The following is a 26,330-nucleotide window of genomic DNA, read 5'->3' on the forward strand; positions in this document are numbered from 1 at the left end:
TTTTGTTTATTCTTTAATTTCTCTTCTGGGTTATGCTGGCATAAAGGCAGATGTTCTTTTTTCTCTCCTGGATTCAGTAGCAGAGAGTAGCTGCTAGGAATCTGGAATAATTGCTTGTTCATTTTCTTGACTCTGACATCTTTTTTAGAGGAGAATAAGCTCAAAGTAGCATTCATTTAAACAATTTAATCTATCCATTTGAATGCTGGTATGGTTGTTTCTTGCATTGTAGTATGTCTCTTGCTGGTGTTTATTTAGATCAGTCTGAGAACTTGGTTTTGGTTTAATATTTTAGAGTTTACAGTGCGCTTTGCTGCACAGAAAATAAATCCTTGTCAGCAACTGAAAGAATCAACGGAAAGAATACTAGACTAATGATCAGACGAAATGAACTACCTTAGAGGCTCTTCCTTTATCTCAGTCTTGGAGATTCAGACTCATTAAAAAACTTTGAGTTTCTTCTAAAATGATAGAAATTAGAATACTTTCTTTTCATATTAAAGATTCATGAATCCAAATCATAGTGATCTTATAGAATCTGAACTTCATTTGTGTATGTTGCATATATAATAAGTGCTTTTATGTGTCCCATTTCTCGTTCTTGAATATTCTTAATTTAAAATTTATAATAAGGTATAGTGCTGGTTTGTGAGTGTGTATATATAGCTATTAAGTTTTACCACTTTGTAAGCTCTGTTTTTGGATAAGAACTCTATCCTACACTTTTGGTGTATGTTGTATAGTATTAAAAGTATAAAAGATTCTTGTTGACAGTTAATTATTTGAAAATGCTTCTCTTCACTTCAGATCAAACACAAATAAATCCAGAGTGTATAATTAACATTTTTTTAAAAATTAGGATTGCATTTAGTATTTTGGCCAGTTTGTATTTGAGATAGAATTTTTTGTGTGTTAGCTGGTAAGGAACTAATTGTTACAGAATAAGAGTAATTCTCTCTGTTATAGGGGAAAGATATAATTTTCCAGGGACTTGATTTGCATCTACTATCCAGTAGCCATTTACTTTCAAAATAATGCGTGAAAATTTGTTTTTGTCAATCTTTCATCAAAAATTTATTGAAAAAAAAATTTTATTGAGCACTTAACTATACCAAACACTGTGCCGTGCCCTAGAGTAAAAAGATGAAAGTCCCAAGTTCTAGAAAGTTTTTCTTGAAGACAGATACAAAGAAATAAATTGCAGATTGGGCTGGTAAGTGCTCTTCTTAGGGACACATACAGTACAGCACAGATCAGAACATCACAGAGCTTGAGGATCGACTTGGGTGATGTTAGTAAGAATTATTATAAACTCTTTTGCATCTTGCATTGATAAAGTTTCCTCAATGTATGTATTTACATGTTTCAGAAAAAAAATCGTTCTTAATTTAACATAATAAGATGCAGTACTGGTATTTTTTCTAATGGTTATCTTGACAAATAGTGCATTGAACTCTCTGGGATACAGTATGTTTGTGATGATGACCATTTTCATGTATCCATAATATTCTTTTTCTGTAACTAAAAATAGCTCTAGACTCCTTGGTTCTGTCATTTTAGAAATCAGGATAAACTGGATCAAAGCGTTCTCTTGTTCAGAGAAACTAATGGAAGTTTTGCCTCAGAAGAGCTTCTGATATTTGTCTAAAATATATGAAGCATTGTTGTGATGTTTTGTTGTTTTTGAGATGTATTTTTCTAAAAAATGATCATAAACCCTATCAGAGATTTAAGAATTTTCATTACTGTTGTTCACAACATCCTACCATTTCATTGAGATACAGCCTGGTGTAATTTTAGCACAATCCTTGGACTAAATTTTAAGCAGTTATTCTTCCAGTCTTCCAGCTCAAGCTGAGTGTTAGAGTGAGCAGAAGTAGACTAGTGAGTGTTGGTGTACAATTTGGCATGTGAGAAGTGTGAGATCATTTTGGAGAGTGTCATGAGCAGAATTCCCAAATAGAAATTTTCGTAATATCTGACAACTGAGATTGTCCTGCTAAATTCAGCATGTGTTTTTGGTCGGTCATGGTAAATGTCTGTGATATGTGCAGATATGCTCCCTTTATCTTCAGTATGAATGTGCTAGAGAAAGAGCAGCCTGGCTTATTGCCTGCTGCTGCTTTCTTCTCCCAGGGGAGTTGGCAGGAATTTTAATAAAGTGAATCTAGCTTGACTGTAGCCTAAAGAAGGGGTGCTGATTCCCATTTCAATGGAGAAAATTGCTGTGTAGCCTTCTCGGCTACCAGTCAGAGCATCATTTTAATTCTGTATTCCAGTAAAATGGGTGCAAGCAGAGCTGAAGAAGCAGGGCACATTAGTCGTTGTATTTTCTTTCTTCACCAAAACAGTGCTTGCCATACTAGTATAATCACAAGTGCTAAAGTGTATGTGAGACTGTTAGCTGTCATCAACATCTGTTTCTCCTGATTTGAATGAATTTGGTGATGAGTGTCCAGAAAAGGAGGGACAGTTGTATCTAGAAATCAGTTTCATTGTTGAATTTAACTTCTGATATTTCCCTGTGGGATAAGCTTGCTCAGAATTTATTTGGATTTTTTGACTTCCAAAGGTAAAGAATGAAACTGGAGGTTGATTATAGGCTTCAGAGAATTAGCATTTTGACACATCTTTTTATTAAGGATTTTGAACTCCAACAACTGTTGAGAATCTTTACAGCATGATGCGGGTAGTTAAATTTATTTAAAGAATCATATTCATGAATTCAAATACCTGATAATTTTATTGTAAATTTATTTTTCGTAAGAAGAAGCCAGTGCTTTTCGAGAGTTTGAAGACTGCCATAATTGAAAGTTCACTACTTGCTAAGCATAATACCAAAACCAGAAACTATAAAAGAAGAGGTTCTTATCTTTGCACTAAAAAAATTCTGTATTTAAGTTGCCATAAACTATGTTAAAAGAAAAATGACAGATTTGGAAATATATTTGTAACATGCACAGCAGGCAAAAGGTTGTTTTCCAAATATAAAAAGATCTTAAAGTGGATTAGGAGAAAGTTTAAATGTCCCGAAAACAAAATGAGCAAAGAACAAGAACAGATGAGTCACAAAGGAAGGAATACAAAGCGCCTGTAGATATGTGAATAGATATTCAGTCTTACTTGTAATCAAAGGAAAGCCCAAAAAAGAAAGAGAAGAAAGAAAATACCCAGTTGTCAAAGGTATAGGAAAGTGCTCAGACATCGTTTGGTGGAAGTTTAAATCTGTACAGACCCTTTTAGAGATAATTTGTTGTGTGTATTAAAATCATAACTGCATACCCTCTGATCCAGGAATTCCACCTTTCAGAATTTATCTCCAGGAAAAATTTGGATAAATGTGCAGAGATACACATGTGAAGGTGCCTGTTATAATAGTGGAAAATGAGAACCAAAGTAAATATTTATCAATAGTTATAAGTAAATTATTTAATATCAACACGTTGGAATTCTATGGCAGGCATATTTTTTCCCCAGTGTTTAAAATCGTTGTAAAATACAGCTTACATTCACCATGTTAAATTTACCATCTTAAGCAATTTTCAGGTGTACAGTTCATAAGGTACATTCATACTGTTGTGCAGCCATCACCACCATCCATCTCCACAACTCTTCATCCTGTAAAACTGAATCTCTGCACCCATCAAACAGTTACTCCCTGTCTCCCGTCTCCCGTCTCCCCAGCCCCTGGCAACCACTCTTGTGCTTCCTGTCTCTGTGAGGTAGACTGCTCTAGGGACCTCATGTAAGTGGACTCGTGTAATATTTGTCTTTTGTGACGGGCTTATTTCATTTGGCATAGTGTCCATCCATGTGGCAGCGTGTGTCAGCATTTCCTTCCTTTTTGAGGCTGAAAAATATCATTAGGCATTTTTTTAAATTTAATTTTTGGGTGGGTAGTACATACATTTAGTTCAAATTCAAGAGGAGGGAGGGTTAGGAGGAGAGAAAGATGGGAAGTGGCTGGGAAGTGACTGCAGATGTATATGGGATTTCTCTTAAGGGGTGATGGCAGTGTTCTAGAATTAGTAGTGATCAATGTATAACTTTTAATATGCTGAAAACTGCTGACTTACACACTTTAAACTGGTGAACTTTATGGCATGTGTGAATTATGTCTCAATAAAGCTATTATTAAAAAATTTTCAATGTCAGTTACACTTCAGTTAAAAAAATTTTTATGCGGAATAGAATAAAGTTTTCTTACATGTTGTCCCCCAGTGATTCCAGTTCCTTCCTCCCTTCCTCCCTTCTTGCCTTCCTCTGTTTCCCCAAATAACCATTAATTATTACTTGTGTAACATTACAGAAGTATTTTTATTTCTTATGATATTTTTTATTTATAGTAAATAGTAAATATTTATTGTTCCCTCCCTTTTAACCAAAGTGGTAGCAAATTGAACACAGCCAAGCAGGCTTCTCTGAAGTCTTTTCTCTTACTTTTAAAGGTAAAAATGTCCCTTTTTATTGATTACTTGCTTACTGTAGGGGATTTAGATAGTACAAAAAAGTATGAAGAAAAATGTAAAATCTACCCATACCCAGACACTGGTAATTGTTTGCATCCTTTTAGACTTTTCTCTGCATGTTTATACTTTTTAAAAATTAGAATCGCAGTCATCCTATACTTGCTATTATATATCTGCTTTTTTACTCTTAATATGTTGTAACTGTAGTTTTTATCAGTAAATATAAATCTACATTTTAAAAAAACTGATGCATAGTATTAAACTGGGTGGACATTTCTCATTTACTTAACTCATCACCTATTAATATCCATTTAGGTTGTTTCTAATTTTGTCGCTGGTGTAAACAACAGTGAGCGTCTTTGTACACTCGCCAGATCGTTTCCTTGAGATATTTACTGCTGTTTTGCAGTTTGCCAAAAATTTTAAACAATGTCTGTTTTAACATATATGCCACAAAGATTTCAATGATATTATTAGCTCTGTGAAAAGATGGTGCAGGCATTTATAGCCTCACTTTAAATATGAGGAATCTGAAACCCAGAAAGATGGCAGTGTGTTCCAAATTAGGTTGCTCTTTAGTGTGAGAGCTGGAACTAAAACTCCTGTCTTCTGATTGTGGGTTAGTTTCCTTCCACTGCGGCACACTGCCAGACCTTGAATACCTTGAATACAAAGGGTGATTTTCTATTGTTGCTTCTTCATTTCTAAAAACATGATTCTTGATGTAACTTCCTTTTAGGTTCTTTGTATAATGTTCTAGAATTTATCCATTCAGATTAAAGGTTCATATACCTTCGTTAGGGATACAGGCTAAAGATATACCCTCTGGAACATTTTACTAGCTTATCTGCACTAACATTTTCATTTAATTACTCAAATTACTCACTTATATTGTTATCTTCTTCTGTATAAATAGCACACACAGCCTCAGTTTTTTGTGTTTTGTTTTTTGTTTTTAAAGCTTCAAGTTATCTAATTACCTTTGGGTACTAGCTTCAGTGGGCTGCGAGAATTGCTTTAATTCGAATGCCAGCTCTATTACTTACTGTGTGATCTTGGGGTGAGTTATTTAAGTCTCTGTATGCCTGGTGTCATCATCAATAAAATTCAAATAGTAGTACATGTGTTATAGTGAGGATTAAATGAATTAACACATAAGGAGTGCGAAGCACATTCTGGCATGCACTCATATGTTTATTATTTAATGTGCTAACTTAATTGTAAAGCACTTAAAAGTCATTTTGTATTTTGCCATCCTTTGTGTTTTTTGGTGAAATTTTTTGTATGATGTGTCCGTATTCCTATAGGTTTCCCCTGCCTTTCCCCACTCCTCACCTTCAGTTCCATGTAATATCTTCTGTTAATCTTGAACAGTGTCTTTATTTAGTCAAGCAAAGTGAGGAGCTGCCAGACTTACCTTGTTTCCTGTTGGTAATAAACACAAATTAAATTACTGACATTTTACAGATTATCTCAATCAGCTTTAAAGACAGTGTAAAACAGAATAATGTGAATCCTCATTTGCTAAATGCAGGGTTCTGAGAGCTGTGGTAGCTGCTTTCTCATTCCCCGTAGTCTGCTTTGTTTCTGCTACTTGAGGAGGAAAGCTCATTTGGGTTTTCTTTTTTGTCTTTATACCAGCACATGCAAATGACAGTCCAGGCTCTCCAGGATGAATTGCGGATCCAGAGGGACCTGAACCAGCTGTTTCAACAGGATAGTAACAGTAGGACTGGTGAGCCTTGCGTGGCAGAGCTGACGGAGGAGAACTTTCAGAGGCTGCACGCTGAGCATGAGCGGCAGGCCAAGGAGCTGTTCCTCCTTCGAAAGACTCTGGAGGAGATGGAGCTGCGGATTGAGACTCAGAAGCAAACCCTGAACGCTCGGGACGAATCCATCAAGAAGCTTCTGGAGATGTTGCAGAGCAAGGGGCTTTCTGCTAAGGCTACTGAGGAGGACCATGAGAGAACAAGGAGACTGGCAGAGGCAGAGATGCATGTCCACCACCTCGAAAGCCTTTTGGAGCAGAAGGAAAAAGAGAACGCTCTGTTGAGAGAGGTGAGTGGCCACTTTCTCAGTTGTTATGACTGTCTTTTTTTCCTGATTAGTCAGCATTTTGACCTAGATAAATTTATATGCTCTCCTGAGCTAGTGCAAGGGAATTTCTTCTTTCTTACCTAAGTTCTGCACTGATTTCTGTTCTGATTTGCTGTCTTGTATGAGATGACATTGGCTGGCATGTATACTGGTTTAATACCTTTCTGGGGTTTTTTTTCCCCCTCCTGATTTCTGTAGACTCATTTTGTTGCTAGAGGGGCACAGAATTTTCTTGATTTGTTCCTCATCTATTGATTTGTTCATAGAGACACACACAACAAAACCAGAATTAAAGTAGCTAACTACTGCTCAATTTTAAAATATTAATAATTGAAAGTAAGCGATTCCCTCAGTTTCGGTGTGCTTATAAAGTCCTAGGCAGCAGTAATGGATGTTTGCCCTGTGGTTTCCATGGAAACTGTTGCCTTGCTGTAAAAGGTAGGTGATAAAAATTATTTGCTGCCCTGGAGGCACAGCTAGAGGGAATGATACAGAGGTATGCTGTCACTTATTTTTAGAGAGGAAACTCAGACTTTAGCTGACCACTGTGTCTGCTGATAATTTTTCACTTTTCTATGTAATGCTTCATTTTAAGAAAGCTTAAGTGAAGAATTCATCTTACATTGAATTAAAAAAAAATGACAGCTCTACTTCTCTATATGAAGTCAGAGTCTTCAGATAATTTTCACATTTGGATAGGGGGAAAAAAAATCTCAGAACTATTTTAGTGCCAGTCTGAATAATCCCTTTTTAAATGAAGGGTGAGGAAGGCGGTTAAAAGCAGCAAAACAGCGACTTCCCCTGATGATGGCGATGGTCTGTATCTGCTCTCTGCAATATGGTAGCCACTGGCTGCGTGTGACTGTTGAGCAGTTGAAATGTGGTTACTGTGACTGAGGAACTGAAATTTAAATTTTATTTAAATATAACTAATTTAAAATTAAATTTAATTAATCAAATTTAAATTTAAGTATCTTTGTGTAGGTAGTGGCTACTGTATTAGGTAGTGCAGCGATGCATAATGCATGATGCGGGTAATGTTACCTGCTTTTCTTAATAATTTGTCTTGAACATCTTTCTTTGTCAGTACATGTAGAGTTTTGTAATTTCAGTTGAATTTATAATGTTCTGTTGCATTTGTTTATATTTCTTACTGTTGAAAATTTAGACTACTGTTAATTTTTCATTATTATAAAACTGTGCTGCACTGAATATCCCTAACCATATATCCCTGTATATTAATTTTTTTCTTTAGCATAAATTTCCAGAAATGAATTTGCTCAGGGTGTGTACGTTTTCAAAACTCTGAATATCAGTCTTGTCTCCCAGAGTGATTGGACCAGTTTATCCTCCCAGAAGCATATACTGTATTTTTACGGTTAATCTGCAGCTATGTGCGTTACAGTCTTCAAATTACTGGACTGTATTGTTTTAGAAAATTTTCTATCAACTACTGTGTTGTAGGCACCATCCTGAGTTTCTTTCATTTTACTTTCAAGAGTTTATATTTTAATGAGGTAACCTGGAGCCTGGCCATAGAACATTGTAAGAGAAGGTGTAATCATCTCAGATAGCATGCAGCATGAAAACCCTACCAGCATCGTGATGAACTTTGAATGTTACGTTTTTACTCCTTCTGTTCTGAATATTTCAACCTGTGCCCATTTATTTTTGAATTTTGGAGTTAATAAATAGTGAATAGTTAAGGATTATGGAAAGCCACAATGTTATTCTGGCAGAGAACAACCAGCAATATGGTGAATTTGAACAAGTAGTAGGAAAAAACATGAATTTAAGACTAATTTTGAAGTAACAAGCGCTACAAATATTAAGTCCCACTTCTGAACATAATGTGGAAAGAAATATAGGCCTTGTTAGTTGTATCAATACACAATTCCAGTTGCCATTAGTAATGTAGCGTCATCTTACAGGAAACACAGTCCTATGGATTAAAATTATTTAAGAGCAAGTAGAAGTGATTGCTTCATGAACACATGTTTAGAATGCTGGTTCTCCTTTCTTTTTTTCCTACTTGCCATCAAGACTTAGCTCAAATTGCAGTTCTTCTGTGAAGTCTTCCTTGTGCAGCTCTATACATATATGTAGATGAGCCAGTAATATTATAGTATACTTCCATGTGTGTTTCTTCATTGTTCACTTAATTTTTTGCACCAAGGATGTGTGTGTGTGTATATATATATATATATATATATATATATATGAAATTTTATCTTGTCAGTGTCTTAACAAATGCACAGTGGGTACTCAAGAAATGTTGGTTGAATAAGTTGAAATGTAGGGAAAGAAGTTTAAGCCTGGAGCTTACAGAAAGAAGGATAGCTTTTCCAATTCTTTTTTCTCCAGTGTGACCACTGGATACTAAAACCTAACAAAGGTTAGAAAACAAACTAAAACCCCAAACCAGTTTTGCTTATGAGTTTAGGTATAGAAGTTGTAAATAAGATATTGGCAGATAAAATCAGCATTATGATAAAAGGATAATATTCTGACCAAAAGGAGTTTATTCTAGGTATCCAGAATGGCTCAATATGTCATTCACAGTTATAATTTGTAATAGGTGAAAGGAAAAGATAACCTCGTAGTGTTTGATAGCTATCTCAAAGACGTTAGATAAAATGTTAGACACTTTGAAAACTAAACCAAATGAACTAAAAATAAGAATGGAATGATACCTTTATAGCATGATTTAAATAAAACAACTCAGTAAATGTGTATTATAAACATATTTTAAACTAGTAGCCAGAATTGCGCTTACTCTGACGTATACTAAGACGCATCCATTAAAGTTAGGGAGAGGCAAAGATACTGTTCATCAGTATTTACATTATTCTGGAAGTGTTAGGCAGTGCTGTTAGATAAGGAAAATGGAATAAATAATGTCAGTAACGGTAATGGAAAGGATAGGGCTAAATTTTCATTACAATGTAGATGGGAACATTAATATAAAGATGCTGCTTTTCCCCCAACTCTGTGAATTTAGTGTAATCCCAATAGGAATATTCTTGACACGTGCCCAAATGATGTTGCAGTTTCTTTGCAAGGAGAACAGTGCGGGAACACTTGTTTAAGCAGCTCATGATATATGTGTTTTAAACCCGGTGATATTAAAATCTGTGCTACTGGCACAGTAATAGATAGCTAGATTGATGAGACAGAGTAGAACCCAGAAATAATATAGTTTTAAGCATATGATACATGTTTGGGAATAATCGCCATCTATTTGGAAAACAGTACATAGTTACATCAAATTAAGTTCTAGATGAAATAAAGAGCTACTTGTTAAAAAATAACAACACTAGAAGAGAATGTAAGAAAAAGGTTTTAATACAATCTTGAGACAGGAAAGAATCTTTTATTGCTATAGCAAGAGGCTTAAACAATTAAATTTGTGTATGTTAGAAAATACAGGTAACAGAAGCTAAAATGGTAATTTGGAGTAAAGCTTTGTAACATGTGGCTTGACTGTTTCGTTTCCAGAGTGACAAGGTGCTAGAGGCACTCGGCACAGCCTTTCTTTGCTCATTACTCAACAAACATCCATTGAGCTTCTAGAATGTATGTGACCCTGGGATACACGCTGGGTATACATTTTCCATGTCAGAACACATGGTCTGTGCCCTCCTAGAACTTAAAAATCTGGTGAGAGACAATAAACATAATTATGAGAGGAAATAAATTAGTTGAGTCTAATTATGTTGGGAGAGGGGATAAACAGGGTAAGTAAGCATCTTTGAGGAGGTGCCCTTTAAGGGAGATGTGAAGAAAGTTGAAAGAGTCTTGCTGAGCATTTGGGTAAAATCATTTCATGAAGAAGGTTAACAGTTTCAAAGGCCGGATGAGAAGTTTTCAGGAGACAGCAAGGAGACTAGAGGACAAAAGCATATTGTCTAAGGGGAAAACAGGCATGAGATGAGAGGTTGAAGAGGTAGCCAGGGCCAGAGTCATTCATTGCATTCATCAGATATTTATTGGACACTAACCCATGTGCAGAGCACAAGGAAATATAGTAGCAGTGAACAAAACAAAAATCCATGCCCTCTAGGAGACAAAGCACTTGCCTTCAGGATCCCTGCAGGTAATGCAACAATTTTATTCAAAGTGCAAGAGAAAACTGCACCAATGTTTAATCAAGGGAGTGATCTAGTTTAGCTTTTAAAATCTACTCTGGCTGTGTTGAGAATAGATGGGGGAGGGAGAATTACGATTGAACAAGGAAGTCTGATAAAGAACAACTCTAGGTTGGGTGAGTGGTGACTTGAAATGGCTATTGTGCATTATATCACTAGTGTGTCAAGAAAGGCAGAAAGAATTGAGAGCTGGCAACACTGGGATATCCATAGGTTTTATTATTATTGGATTATTGTCCATCTTTTTAAAAAGCGGGTTTTCATCAGTTCCAAGACTCATAGTTTTTCCCATCTCAGCAGTATGAAATTGAGTTAATAAGTCTTATCCTTGATGGCATCTTAAAATCTCTGTCAGCAAGGCCATAGTCCTGCTTGATGTGTTTGCCTGTGTACTCACAAGCAGTTAACAGCTGCTCATTTTAGTCAATGTTGTGAGTATTGTTGCTATTTCTCATGTTAACTTTAGGTGTTGTTCAGTATGTCTTCAGTAATATTATGCTGTGAACCAGCATTGAAACAGTTACTGGTACGGAGAAAGTTATAAAACAGTTCAAAATGATATATGATTAAACTTTATGGTTAAATAAGTAAAAAAAGGTCTTGCAATCAGTATAAAATAAAAATTCTGAATGATAGAAGCTTGGGTCATGGTTTATTTGGAGGCATTTCCTTCTTTTCTTTCCAGCACATTAAACAGTGGTTTACCTTACAATCAGTGGCATCTTAGATTTGATGAAATACAGTAACATTAAAATGGCATTCATAGCCAGGAACATTTGTGATTAGTTTTCCATTTTGTTTATGAACATGATTCTGTAGATAGCAGGTAAATAATTCCCCCAAATAAAAGCCAAAGAAGAAAAACAAAAATTAAATTAAGCATTTTATTTTCTGTTTGTACTGAAATTACATTGTTACGTGACTTATTGTTAGATTTTGTATTGTTTACTGGAGTGCCTTTCCTTTGATGGATAGAAGCGTGAAGACATCCGTTGGACACATACTGAACTACAGTCAAGACGTGGTTAGTGCCTGGGGCCAGGCATATGGAGTTTTAACAGGCTTTACAGGTGATTCCGTGATACACCAAAGTTTGGTTCTCAGTCTGTTGGCAGAACATACCTGAATTGGCTATGGAATTTTTGGATTGGCTATCCATATGCATACCAAGCATTGTCTATAGGCTGAATAAATATTTCAGTTATACACGTGCTCCTGTTTTTTTGAAATGTAGATCCTATTGTGATGAATAAAATGATTTGTTGGGAATTCCCTGGCGGTCCAGTCGTTAGGATTCCACGCTTCCACGGCAGGGGCCACGGGTTCGATTCCTGGTCGGGGAACTAAGATCCGCGTGATGCACGACATGGCCAAAAAAAAAAAAAAAAAAACAGATATTAAAATACTAATTTGTTTTAAAACATTTACACGTATGTTAATTTTGGTCTCTATAAGATTTTAGTCAACAAACCTTGTTTAGTGCAACTGCTCTCATGTTAAGATTTGCAGCAGTGTTTGAGGTTTAAAAGCCCTACTCTTAATCTACAGATTCAATGCAATCCCTGTCAAACTACCACTGGCATTTTTCACAGAACTAGAACAAAAAATTTCACAATTTGCATGGAAACACAAAAGACCCCGAATAGCCAAAGCAATCTTGAGAAAGAAAAATGGAGCTGGAGGAAGCAGGCTCCCTGACTTCAGACAATACTACAAAGCTACAGTAATCAAGACAGTATGGTACTGGCACAAAAACAGAGATACAGATCAATGGAACAGGATAGAAAGCCCAGAGATAAACCCACGCACATATGGTCACCTTATCTTTGATAAAGGAGGCAAGAATATACAGTGGAGAAAAGACAGCCTCTTCAATAAGTGGTGCTGGGAAAACTGGACAGGTACATGTAAAAGAATGAAATTAGAACACTGCCTAACACCATACACAAAAATAAACTCAAAATGGATTAAAGACCTAAATGTAAGGCCAGACACTATCAAACTCTTAGAGGAAAACAGAGGCAGAACACTCTATGACATAAATCACAGCAAGATCCTTTTTGACCCACCTCCTAGAGAAATGGAAATAAAAACACAAATAAACAAATGGGACCTAATGAAACTTCAAAGCTTTTGCACAGCAAAGGAAACCATAAACAATATGAGAAGACAAACCTCAGAATGGGAGAAAATATTTGCAAATGAAGCAACTGACAAAGGATTAAACTCCAGAATTTACAAGCAGCTCATGCAGCTCAATATCAAAAAAACAAACAACCCAATCCAAAAATGGGCAGAAGACCTAAATAGACATTTCTCCACAGAAGATATACAGATTGCCAACAAACACATGAAAGAATGCTCAACATCATTAATCATTAGAGAAATGCAAATCAAAACTACAATGAGATATCATCTCACACCAGTCAGAATGGCCATCATCAAAAAATCTACAAACGATAAATGCTGGAGAGGGTGTGGAGAAAAGGGAACCCTCTTGCACTGTTGGTGGGAATGTAAATTGATAGAGCCACTATGGAGCACAGTATGGAGGTTCCTTAAAAAACTAAAAATAGAACTACCATACGCCCCAGCAATCCCACTACTGGGCATATACCCTGAGGAAACCATAATTCAAAAAGAGTCATGTACCAGAATGTTCATTGCAGCTCTATTTACAATAGCCAGGACATGGAAGCAACCTAAGTGTCCATCAACAGATGAATGGCTAAAGAAGATGTGGCACAGATATACAGTGGAATATTACTCAGCCATAAAAAGAAATGAAATTGAGTTATCTGTAGTGAGGTGGGTGGACCTAGAGTCTGTCATACAGAATGAAGTAACTCAGAAAGAGAAAAACAAATACAGTATGCTAACACATATATATGGAATCTAAGGAAAAAAAAAAAGTCCTGAAGAACCTAGGGGCAAGACGGGAATAAAGACACAGACCTACTAGAGAATGGACTTGAGGATATGGGGAGGGGGAAGGGTAAGCTGTGACAAAGTGAGAGAGTGGCATGGACATAATATACACTACCAAACGTAAAATAGATAGCTAGTGGGAAGCAGCCGCATAGCACAGGGAGATCAGCTCGGTGCTTTGTGACCACCTAGAGAGGTGGGATAGGGAGGGTGGGAGGGAGGGAGATGCAAGAGGGAAGAGATATGGGAACGTATGTATATGTATAAATGATTCACTTTGTTATAAAGCAGAAACTAACACCATTGTAAAGCAATTATACTCCAATAAAGATGTTTAAAAACAAAAGGTGTCAGATATGGGGATATATGTATATGTATAGCTGATTCACTTTGTTATAAAGCAGAAACTAACACACCATTGTAAAGCAATTATACTCCAATAAAGATGTTTAAAAAAAAAAAAAAAAGCCCTATTCTTTAACTAGGTTCTAGGCTAGGAATTTTGGCTCTAACATGTCTGAGGAATGCCCATCTGTATCTTTGGCAGTTGTCAGGTAAGAGCAGAGGAGGTTAGAGGGAAGAAAAGAGAAATAAACATATATAGAAAACAAATAGAAACCTTGGACAAAGAGTAGGAAGAATTAAAAAAGAAAAAAGGTCCCTAGTTAGTTTTCCCTTTCCTAGTGATTTTGGAAAGTGTGAACAGTTGCATCGCATAACTTACTGATTCAGGTTATCCTTCCTCATCTTTTTTTTGTTGTTGTGTCATTTGTACCTCATTTCCATTTTGACAGGAAGATATGTTTTCTCAGAAGCATGCTGTTACTTGAGATGGTAAAGGGTCAAAGTGCAGTGCTGTCTGACAATGGCAGAGTTGAGGTACAGGAGGAGTAGTGAGGGTTCCTTCTTCACTTCTCCGTGTGGCGTACAGTAAGCCCAGAACTTGTGTGGAGGATTGAAATCTGCTGAAGGGACGTCTACCCTTGAACCAAGGGTGCTGGAGGCTAAAACCTGAAACTTGAAAGAAAGAAATTTCAGACATAAGTACTACTTCTCAGTCACAAATGCTCCTTTCTCTCAGTTGTGTAAGTAAATGTTGACTTACTTTTAAAAAGAAAGAAACTACTAACAACGGAGAAATTTTGTTCCTAACTTGTTTGTTTTCTTTCTCTAGTCATTATTCTTTATTAAATCAGTGAGAGGAACTGAACACATTTTCTACCGTGTACCACAGTTGACAGTATAACAAGATCCAGATAATTCTACCTGTACGAATCTCTGGGCTTTCTTTAATTTGTGTAGAGTGAAAATTTTCAGGCTAAAAAGAGCGAAATAAAGCAAGCACTAGCACATTCGACTTCTTACATTTGTCTGAATGGTACATTCTTTTTTATTCCCAGAGTCCTCTCCCTTTATTACCAGTGCAGGAGTCAGAGGCTCGATGTGCTCTCTGGGAAAGGGGAGTTGGTCAGCCCACTGACTGCAGGATGTGTTCATAATGAGCTTTAATGCGCAGGCCTTTGAATGGAGATCTGTTAGGACTGATAGGTTTTACAAGCTCTTAACAGGAAAGCTTTATGCCTGCGAATGGTTTAAAGTGCACCCTAGTTCCTTAGCAGAGGAGGATTTTTTTTTATTCAAATGGATTTCTTTCCTTATATATTGCTGATATGCTTGCTAGAGTTTAAAGTGAAATTGTAATAGTTTCACTGTAAAGCATTTGGAAATTTCCCTAATATCTGTGCGCCCAATTTATCACCTGTTTACAGTGTAGGGAGTAGATTCAGTGTGGACAGACTGGAGGCTGGGGGGTAACTGATGAGTTTGTTGTTTTAATGCAGGTGAGAGGTGATTATGGCCTGAACTAATGTGTTCAGATTTTGTCCTGGATTAATGTGTTCTGCATTTTACTGTCTTAATGAAGTGTTTTATCTTGCAGGGGTTAATTGTGGATTAACTCGATCCTTAAGGAGACTTGCTTTTACACTCTGTTGGCTCTAGCCTAGGTAGCCTTCCCTCCAGGGCTAGACTGTCTCTACTCCTAAGACGTGGCCTTTCTGGTGTCTCTGCTCAGTGCCTCTGATGTTCTCTCCACTCTGGCTCTTTGGAGCTTGAATTCTTCCCAGCCCCATGTGAGTTCAGGTAGTTGCTCAACTCATAGCTCTCTGGTAGTTGTTCTTTGACACTGTGGAGTCTTTCCCTGTACATGCAAGCTTAGTATTTGGTCAAAGACTCCAGGGCACCCCTGTCAGATCAGACACTGCTGCTTTTCTGGCTAGCTTCTTCCTCTGTGTCATTCTGCTCTGCACATTTCTCCTGTCTTTGGGACTCGTACCCACTGATCTGTCTTCTGAGCTCTGCGGGACTGCTGTTTTCTGTTTGGTCTTCCTCTCCCTGCATCACATATTGGATAGCAAGTCCGGACCATAACCTTGTTAGTTTCTCTTCTCTCAAGGATCATACTCCTGTGCTTTTTGTTTTCCAGCGTCTGAAAACAGTTGCTTTATGCATTTTTGTCTAATTTTAACATAGTTTATGACAGGAGGGCTAGTCTTCTGTCTGTTATGATCAGATTGTGTTGACCTTGTAGAGGGTGAGAAGTAAATAGGAAACTCGTTGAAGGATTGAAAACAGACTATTGCCGTGATTTGTTGATGCTTTATCTAGAGTACACCATTGCTTTCTTTAAAATGGACAGAGGAAATGAAAGGAAACTTAACTCGAGGCTGTTGTAGTAATCTAGGCATAAACTAGACTGGAAATGGAGTGAAATGATAAATTCAAGAAATCTTTTGAAGCTGGAACAATTAGGACCTGCTCTAGAAGGTGGTAGGAAGTGAAGATGTGGGAGGAATGAAAGGAGACACTGTGCTGTTTGGCTTGAACCACCGGGAGGGTAATGCCATTTAAGGAGATGGGCAAGACTCATCAGTCTTCAGAGGAGGGGCTAGGTTAAAGAGGAGAAAATGACGAGTTTTGTTTTGGATGAAATAAGTTTGAGTGACCTAGTAAACATCTATATACATGTCAAATGGGCAGAGCAGAGGGCAGGGCTAGAATTTCACCAGCACTGTTCAGATGGAAAATATCCATTTGTATTCTCTGCCGTCACTAGGGGCTGTACCAGGGTACTCTGGAAGTACTGGCTGACTCAGAGACATTCCCAGAATCTGACAAGAAAATAGCCTGAGGAGGTCTGGTAACTTCAGGGTGATCCTTGAAGACCCTAACTGTGATATTCTGCCATCTCCTTCCTTCCTTTCTGATCCTGAACGCACTGACATTTGGATTGAAAAAAATAGCTATGTTTTTCTGCCATTTGCTACCTGTAGACTGTTTAGGAAACTTGTTCAACAGTCTTACCTTCTTTTTTTTTCTGATTGTAGCCCCTCTGGAGAGAGATTTCCATCGTAGGTAGCCCGGTGGTTGTTGCTCTGGGGGAGGATGCTATGCAAAGGAGGTTGTCAACACAAATGCTTTCAGTTGTTTTGTGCAGTGCGGACTGTGGCTACTTTGATTCCTCCTTTTTCTTTTTTTTTAAATAAATTTATTTATTTTTGGCTGTGTTGGGTCTTCGTTGCAGTGTGCGGGCTTCTCATCGCGGTGGCCTTTCTTGTTGCGGAGCACGGGCTCTAGGCGCGCGGGCTTCAGTAGTTGTGTCTCATGGGCTCTAGAGCGCAGGCTCACTAGTTGTGGCGCACGGGCTTAGTTGCTCTGCGGCATGTGGGATCTTCCCGGACCAGGGCTCGAACCCATGTCCCCTGCATCGGCAGGCGGATTCCTAACCACTGCGCCACCAGGGAAGTCCTGATTTCTCCTTTTAAAAAGGGACTATTTCTAATCCCCTTTTTGGATTGTTTGGAGTTCTGATAATATGTCTTGGAGTCCTGTGGAAGAGTGACACACAACCTGGGGATGTGCCGGAGCTTCACCTCTTGTGGTGGCTGGGGTCTGTGTGACTTACCGTGTATAACCAGGTGTGCAGAGACGGGGACCCGCCTGTACCCCTTAGCCTGAATGCAGTCTGTGTGCTCCCTGGTCCACAGGGAAAGGTCAGGAAGACAGAAAGTGGATCAGAGTGTCTTACAAGGCCGGGGTAGTCATCTTTGCATGTAACTACTACTCCCTCGCCCCTCCACTCCCCTCTTGAAAAAATGAGAGTGAAAAGGAGGGCACTTACTCTCTTTTTTGCTTCTCTTGTATAGGAGATGCATCAGAGATTTGAGAGTGCCCCCGATTCTGCCAAAACTAAAGCTCTGCAAACTGTTATCGAAATGAAGGTAAGTGAGAACTTCCTAAGGAATCTTATGTGTCATTTCACATTTTAATGTGTGAGTTTAAGAAAGTGGTATGTAATAATAGTTCGCTCATTTTGTAGACTGAGAAGAAATAGTAAGACTTAATGAAAATGACACATTAAAAGAACTTCAGTTTCGTTTCCTCTTGTCCAGCATTTCTTGGAGTCAGCTGTTCTCAAACCTTTTGATATCAGGGCCCCTTATTCTCTTAAAATGACTCATTTCATTTGTTTTTAAGAAAATGTCCGCCAAATACCAAGTTTGTGTGTCAGTTCTTCTCTCGAGTTAAGAATAGGGTTCCGTGAAAAAAGTACCTGATGGGGCTTGCAGCTCACAGAGCACCCAGTGCTGTCCTGGGAGCAGCGTCACACCCAGGTGCAGCAGCCGGGCCTGGCCCCTTCCTGTGTCGTCACACAGCATGGTACAGAGATACATACTCAAGGGCTGAGCATATGAAAAGTCACCAGGGACATTCCTAAGTGAGCCAGTGTTTTAAAAATGTTCTTTCTTATTTTTCTTTTTTGTCTGAGAGTGCTGACACTGAAGAATACACTGACGGCTAGCACGGTTTGGCGCTGTTGTCCAGAGGCACGAGCGCTTTTGCCTGTCCTTTATACCTTTAGTGCACGTGTTAACACAGTGGAAAAGGCACATAAAGTCATAGTATTATTATGAAAATAGTTTTGACTTCTCAAAAGGGCTAGGAGGCACCCCCAGGCTTTCACGGACTATACTTTGAAAACTTCTGCTTTAAGTTACTGAGTAGTTAGAAATCTTTAGGCTGAATGTTACGGTGATTGGTGACTAAGCGCTTGCCTTCTGTGTTAAATTCCCTGGATTCAAAACCTGGCTTTATTTAACCAGTTGTATGACATAGAACAAGTAACCTAACCTCTCCATACCTTAATTTCTTTATTGATAAATGGTGATAACAATAGTACCTATCCCATGGGTTCTTTTGTGGTTTAAATTAGTTAAAACGAGTAAAACACTTTAAACAGGACCTGGCACATAGTAAACATTCAGTCAGTGTTAGCTGCTATGCTATTATGATTTTTATTAACAACATATTCCTTCTTGCAAGAGCTAGAAGACTCTTACAGATAGGGACCCCTCCCTCTCCCCCTCCTTCCCTCTCTGTCTCTTTTTTTAACTTCTTTGTATCCCCTAAAAAATTTGACACGGTGTTTGCATCATGTGCCTTCATTTAATATTTGTTGATGTGGCAAGAGTCTTTAGTTTTTGGTATATAAATAGTTTTATGTAAATAGATGCTTCTCAAGTACAGTTATCAGAATGGTTCTCTTAATTTAGAAGATTTCCTCTTAAAACTTTGTTTTGATTGTTGTATACATCTTTATTCTCACTGGGGAAAGGGTTTACCAAACAAATACCAAATTAGTGGATTCTGGGTTCTTTATAGTTAGACAATTCATAGTCTTGAACATAATCTCGTAAACAGCCTCTAGAAAGGTGTAATTACATATTCACATTTCCCACAAGTTTATTTGTACATGTTATTTCCTGATCCCTGTTGGAACCTAAAAACACACGAGTGTACCTGTGTTCACAGAATTATTTTGCTTGCCTTTTGATGGCACAGGGAAGTGTACTGGTTTTAACTGGCAATAGATCTATTTTAAGTTGTGTTAACCTCCAGCCATTCTGCTAAGAAGCAAGAGACTGAGATTCTGGTGGCCGAGTGGGGTCAGATGGATGTTATGTTGAAATTGCAGATGAAATAGCTGAGATGCTGAGAGTGTGGCATGAGCTTGAGAGGATCATGAAGACCTAGACTGGTCTTTGGTGGAAATGGGAAAGGAGGTGATGGTGGACAATAAAAGAGCCCAGCTGTCTTCAAGATGATGTAATATTCTTTTCTCTCTCCTCCTCCTCTCCCTCCTCCTTTCTCCCACTTTCTTCCCTCTGCTTCCTTCTCCCTTCTCTAACTTCTTCTTTTCCCTTTAGCAGTGGAGGAGCAGGGAGGAATTACTGGACTGCTGTAGGGTTAGAGTTTTGCTGGGTAGATATGGCAGAATTACTGGGATGCAAGTGAATTGAGGGTGGAGGTGAAGGAGTAGTTGGGATGATGAGTCCAGGAATGTAGCCTGGATAGGAAGGAAGAGAATTCAGAATGGATGGACAGGTTGGGAGAAAATGTAGAAGTTAGGGAGGTGGAGGACTCTGTGAGATACAAGAGCAGCAGTTAATGTGAGTGACGGTGTGTCAGGCCTGGGAGGAGAGGCCTGGGTGATGTGGTCTTGTAAACTGGATAGCTAAAATGGACCGGAGGATGAGGGCGTTGGCATTACGGATGTCAAGGAATTCGGACATTGAAATCCTAGGATTCTGGCAAGAGTGGCATTTGAAGGAGAGATCTATTGTCAGCCGGGTGCCGAAGACTTCTTCAGCGGGCGGGAGTGACGGGGAAGCCCCTAGATGGCAGCCGTGCGGAGGGAGAGTGAAGAGGAGTGTGAGCTTTAAATGGGAGCAGCATGGAGGAACCTGGAGGATGCCCACACTTCTCCCTGCCACTCTGTGATGCTGGTGGATTAGTGAACTTCAATGGAGAGCGTTGGGGGAAATTATATCCTTCGGGAAAGCCTGGGTTTACTTAGAGCAGGGAGGCAACTTTTGAAAAACAGTTGAGCATTTGGGAAATTTAACAAGGAAAAGAGGATTTCAGTGGACTCAGTGGGGTTGGTTGATTAATGATGGGAGACCCAGGGCTGGGGAAGTATAGAGTAGTAAGATGATAAAGAATTTATTTATTTAGTTATTATACGTTCTAGGAGTAAGAAACCTCCTTGGAAAGGGCTGTCCTCAGATAAACCCAGCCTGAGTACTGGTCGGTGCTACAACTAGTCCAACATATCAGGCGTTAATTTTCTGGCCTCATCCCAGAAAGTAGCCTGGCAGGTTCTTTTTCTGCCTCATGGCTTTCAGAGCTGCAGTTATGGTCCCTTTTTAGGTGCAGATTTTATGGTGCATGATTTGATAGTGAGTGTCTGATTTGGTCAAGAGCTGCCTCTCTGTCTGTGTTGGGATTTTCAGATAGTGCATTTGAAGCCGTTTATTTGTTTATTCTTCATGGGCCGGGATAGTTTTAAACGAGTAAATCAAAATCCTGGTTTAGGTTTAGAGTGTCTCTGATTGTGTTAATTTAATATGTTTAATTTTGAACCAAATGTAAGTTTCATTTGAATAGATTTGTAAAAGAAAATTTTCGTTGTGTTATTTTTAAAGGTAATGCAATGCAAGTCAGAGGAGTACAGCCCTCGCCTCTCCCGCGAACCTAAAAATAGCTAGCTGTAAGTGTCTCATGATAAATCCTTTAACTCTTATCGGCATACTCTCAGATAACAAGGAAGGTCAGTCAAGACAGGCTTGAGGTAAAGTGAAAAGAGGAAGTCAGTCTCAAAATTTCTTCCTAAAGGAATGGTTTCTCTAAACTTCCAAATAAAATAAAGCTATACTGAATTTATGCTCTTTAAGGTCTTTACTTCTTAGGTGAATAAGCATATGCAACTATAGATGTAAAAGTATCTATTCTTTGTAGGAGTTTTTCTGTAATTGATGACATCTAAAGTAATCTGGGGATAAACTGGATACTGTGACAGACAAAACCAAGAAAATGAGTATAGACGGATGTTGTACTAGGAGGTGATATTCGTGGTGATGCTGATTTACAAGGACAGTGACGTTTCTTTTTAGAAATCATTATGAGATATTTGAAATGCATGGTGAAGTATAGCGAATAAGTAAGATTACTAATGCAGTAAGTAGCCTCCTCTTATCTGCAGGGGATAGGTTCCATGACCCTCAGTGGATGCCTGAAACCACAGATGGTACCAAAGCCTATATATACTATGTTTTTTTCTATACATACCTATGATTAATTTTATAAATTAGGCACAATGTGTAAGGGATTAACAACAGTAATTAATAGTAAAATAGAACAGTTATAACAGTATGCTGTAATGGAAGTTATGTGAATAGGTCTCATTCTCTCTCTCTCTCAGTATCTTACTGCACAAATCTAATGCCTTCTTCATCTAAACTAAGCACTTGTCATGCACTGTAGCCGTAACTTTTGCAGTTTGAGGTGCAACAGCAAAACTGGCACGAATTTCTTTTTCCTTCATCCCAATTTCACTGCTGGAAGATTCATTCTGACTGTAGATCTTAGCAACCTCAGCATATGATTTTTTCTCTTAGTGAGAACTTCCACCTCTTCACTTAAAAGAAGCACCTTACGGCTTCTCTTTGTCAAATCTGAATTGCCAGCATACTACTCTTGTGCTTTGGGGACGGTATTAAATAAAATACTGTCACGTAAAAATGGTCACTTGAACACAAGCACTGTGATGCCAGGACTGTCCATCTGATAACCGAGATGGCTGCTGTGAGTGCCTAACGGGCGCGGGTACACTGGACAAAGGGATGATTCACGTTCCGGTGGGACAGAATGGGATGGTGTGAGAGTTCATCATGTTGATTGGAACAGCGGTGCACAGTTTAAAACTTCTGAATTGTTTTTTTCTGGAATTTTCCATTTGATGTTTTCTGACTGTAGTTGACCTCAGGTAACTGAAACCACAGAAAGCAGAACCACGGAAAGTAAAACTGTGGAAAAGGCGGGACCACTGTGTGATAAAGTGTAACTGTTAACGTAATTATTCATCCCTTTGTTTTTCTGCAGTGGGACGTTATCAGATCTTTATTATTGTAGATAACGGTTATACGCATTATTGTGTAAATCTTTGAAACCTTCTTACTCTTTTCCCCACTCCTTTGGGGGCAGAAATAAGCCTTTTAGGGGGGTCAAGTAAAACGATAAAATATTATAGCTAGAAAAGGTTTTACTGTTAATATTACAGATGTTTTCACTAGAAGTTTGTTGACCATAAAGTACTTAGAAACTTCAACTAGTTTTCGATTGCTTCTACTTCTGTAGTTAATACTCTCAATTTTAATCAAAAGGGTGCGGAGGAAAGGATAGAGGAAAAATCATACTATAGATCTCAGTCCTCCTCCTCTCCACCATATGGCCATGAAGGATATATTTTAGAAGCAAGGCACCAATTGCAATATTTCTGCATATTTGTTTATCTTTATTCAATTTCACATCTGTAAAGACAGACTTGTGCAACCTCTCTGACTTTTTGCGAATCCTTTAATGTCTAAATCTTCCTTTGTCCTCAGGATTCAAAAATTTCCTCTATGGAGCGTGGGCTCTGAGACTTGGAAGAGGAGATTCAGATGCTGAAATCGAACGGGGCTTTGAGTACTGAAGAACGAGAGGAAGAAATGAGGCAAATGGAGGTCTATCGGAGCCATTCTAAATTTATGAAAAACAAGGTCATGGTGTGTGATACCGTAATTTTTAAATGGGGTTTGAAAAATTGATGCATGTTCCTACTTCTTTAGTGATGATGGACCTCACGCTGTTTTATCAGGCTTCAGGGAAGAATACTTGTACCGTAATTCTTTCAGATAGAACTTTCCCAGAATTAAAGTCAGAATTACTGATGTTGTATAGTTACTTCAAATTTCACTTCAAAGAAAATTACTTGTATGAGGCTAAGTGTGTATTATCACAGTTTAACATTTCATGTCTACCAGTACTTCTGAGGCGATTAGTAGGATTACATCCAGATGAGTTTTTCTCACTATATGAAACATGGCATTCTCTATGTCTTGTGAACAAATTTAGAAGTCAAATTCAGCCTAAGAGACTGAATCCACCTCCCCTTTTTTTTCCTGAAATAGCTTAAATAAAATCGTGTTTTCCCTTCAAACACAGTTCCCTAAAGGAAAGCCCTTTGCGCTCTCCCTTGGAGAAGACCCATGTGTATCAGGTTTATTGTTTCCTACGTGCACTTGGGGTGTATGTACAGTAGGATAGGCATCGCTGAGACATATCAGTCTGTATTATAACCTCAGTCACAGTATTCCTTCTTTAGAGCCAAAGGCATTTATTTTGATCCTATAAACTATTTTAGGCAAATTGGAGGACTTAGTTTATTACAGTTATCAGTTTATCAGGTCTGTGGTGTTTTAAAGATCGTAATTTCAATTATAAAATATTAGCTAGAAAATAAGTGTTCCTCCCCCTCCCCCTGCCCCCCATATCCCAATTGTGTTAGTTCCCTAATTTCTCAGAAGTGAAAACTGTTCCTTTAATGATACAGTTTCTGGCTTCTTTCTGTGATACCCATACCTGCATATAAGTCAGTAGAATATTCCTCTGTTATTTTAAGAATCTGTTATCAATGACTACGGCCAATTTCATGTAACTTTTAGAACTTAAAAATTCACATATCCAACTTTCTGTTAGTTTTGATTTATCATTCTAACTTGAGAACAAAATAAAATATCATCTCTGCTTCCCATTTGCTGATTAGCACATTTCAGTCCATTACCCTGTGAAAATAGTGAGCCCATCTAGGGTCCTTTGAAGAGGAAATTAGGGGAACAGATTTGATTGTGTTCTATGAGTTATTGTTATTTCCAGTTACTGCTCTGGCTCAAAAGCAGATAATAAGAAGACCTAAGTTGACACATGAGTGAAAAAGAATAACAATGTCGTGACAGGTAGAGCAACTGAAGGAGGAGCTAAATTCGAAAGAGGCTCAAGGGGAGGAGCTGAAAAAGAGAGCGGCTGGTCTTCAGGCAGAGGTCTTTGCCGAAAGATTTACCCTTTGCGTGCAGTGATCCCACAGTGGGACCCTGCTGCTCTGGCTCTGGGTGCTCGCACTTTCACTCTGTGGTCGGCAGCTTTGCCCGGGACTAGCGCTAACCAGCCTGCTCTGCTCTTTAACTGACTCCTGTTCACCGGTTTGACCCACGTGCCACCCTGTGTGCAGCGAGCCCTCATGTGCTCTGGAAGCCCTGTCCCTGGTTTTTTATTGTTGCTTTGTCACTGTGTGGATGGTGCTTCAAAGCTGTTTTTTCTCGACTCCTTTCCTGTTAACCAGAAACTTGTCGATTTATGTGAATGGTCTCTTTCTCTTCTTAGGTACAAAGAATGTGCAGATGTTCTAGGTCCATCACCCAGGGTTTATTTGAGTCTGATTTCTTGAGTGAAGTGCTTTACCTTCATATGTAGACATCATCTTTAAGTCCCCGATAGGTGATTTTGCAACAAATTTTACTGTCTTTGGAACAGATGTATAGAAGTGATTAGCTTATTTAGTTATCTGGTCAGTTAGAAGTAGCATGAAACTTAAAGTCTCTAAATCTATTCAGTAGCTCAATCATCTGTCTAGAGAACTTGAAATTCCATTTCAAACTGTGATAAAATGATTATAATAAAATAGCTGACACTTGAGTACTTATTATAAGCATTTTATAACCTACTAAGGTAGGTATATTCTCAACCCAATTTATGGATAAGGAAACTGAGGTAACACAGTGGTGCTCAGGAAGCACAGTTAGTAAGAGGCAGAGTTTGATTTTTACACAAGCCATTTGGTTCCAGAACCTGTGCTGGTAAGCTCTGCACTCCACTGCCCTATACTAGGCTGTGCACGCATTTGTCTCACAAGTGTCAGGAAAAAAACTGCTTCTGAAAATTACAGTAGGATAAGACTGGAATGCAGCATTAAAAGAAAAAAAAAAAAAAACCACTTGTGCTAATTTAGTGTGTTTGCTATTTATGGACCACTTTATAGTATAGATAGAAAAGTGAGATATTTTGTCTAAAAGGGTCCAATTTGGTTTGTTGTAACCATGTATTGTCTAGAGGAGAAGTTGATCTATAACTTTTTTTTCCTCAGCTAGTAGTATTAATTTCTTTTTGTGTCGAACAACAGGCTAAACATTCTATACACTTTTTTGGTTTAATCTGTACGCAGTACAGTGGCACTGGTTTGCCTTCTCCATCTTACTGATTAGGAAACCAAGGCTTAGAGAGGTAGTTACCCAAGAAGACACACTCGTTCGTTCTCACATGGGATTGACTGCAAAAGCCTTATGCTCCTAACTTTTAAGGAAAATTTGTGCTTCTAAACTCTTCTATTTAGGATATTTTCTTCTTTTTCTCAGTCTTTATGGTCAGTATAGCATTATTTGAGGATTATTTAGTAATGCAGATGATGAGGAAACTGAGATTTTATATTTATTTTTGATCACATGGTCTAGAGGTAGCTGGAAATTTGAGTAATCTTTAAGCCATAGTTCTTTAGCTGATGAGGTGAGAACATTTTGAACGTTTCTCCTGACTATTCATTCATACCACAAGTGCGTTTTTAGTGCATTCTGTTTGTTAGGGGTGGGATGTTGGTAAAGGGATGTCATGAAAGATGCTACACCATTACAGTATGTGGCAGCTCCTGGGTACGTATCTGTGTTACAGGATGGAAGTAGCTGCTGTTTACAGCTATCTT

The 26,330-nt window shown here is 38.2% G+C and overlaps 1 protein-coding gene and 1 pseudogene across 5 annotated transcripts in view; one reads left to right on the top strand and one right to left on the bottom strand.

Moving 5' to 3' along the window:
* LOC309653615 (ELKS/Rab6-interacting/CAST family member 1-like) overlaps nt 1-26,330 on the top strand; it is a 159,305-nt pseudogene that overhangs the window by 43,936 nt on the left and 89,039 nt on the right. Inside the window, exons 3-5 of the transcript XR_014268826.1 lie at nt 6,111-6,527; nt 17,848-17,922; nt 23,146-23,301. The product of XR_014268826.1 is annotated as an ELKS/Rab6-interacting/CAST family member 1-like (transcript). The remainder of the gene's footprint in view (nt 1-6,110; nt 6,528-17,847; nt 17,923-23,145; nt 23,302-26,330) is intronic.
* Nucleotides 5,706-26,330, bottom strand: part of LOC309653614 (ELKS/Rab6-interacting/CAST family member 1-like) — a 119,660-nt gene continuing 99,035 nt past the window's right edge. Inside the window, exons 2-3 of one of the 4 annotated variants that reach the window (XR_014259275.1) lie at nt 14,367-14,659; nt 5,706-5,894 (exon numbers count right to left, since the gene is read on the bottom strand). Coding sequence is in view for 1 of the 4 variants with exons in the window: in XM_082478497.1 (XP_082334623.1) it covers nt 14,647-14,659; nt 17,006-17,089 (97 nt within the window). In the remaining 3 variants the exon portion in view is untranslated. Of the gene's footprint in view, nt 5,895-11,684; nt 12,058-12,262; nt 14,660-17,005; nt 17,090-26,330 lie in introns of those variants that run through there. The other 3 variants (XR_014259276.1, XR_014259277.1, XM_082478497.1) reach the window with 3 other exon arrangements.

This window comes from Balaenoptera physalus, assembly GCF_965194825.1.
Source record: "Balaenoptera physalus genome assembly, contig: HAP1_SCAFFOLD_690, whole genome shotgun sequence".
Lineage (NCBI taxonomy): Eukaryota > Metazoa > Chordata > Mammalia > Artiodactyla > Balaenopteridae > Balaenoptera > Balaenoptera physalus.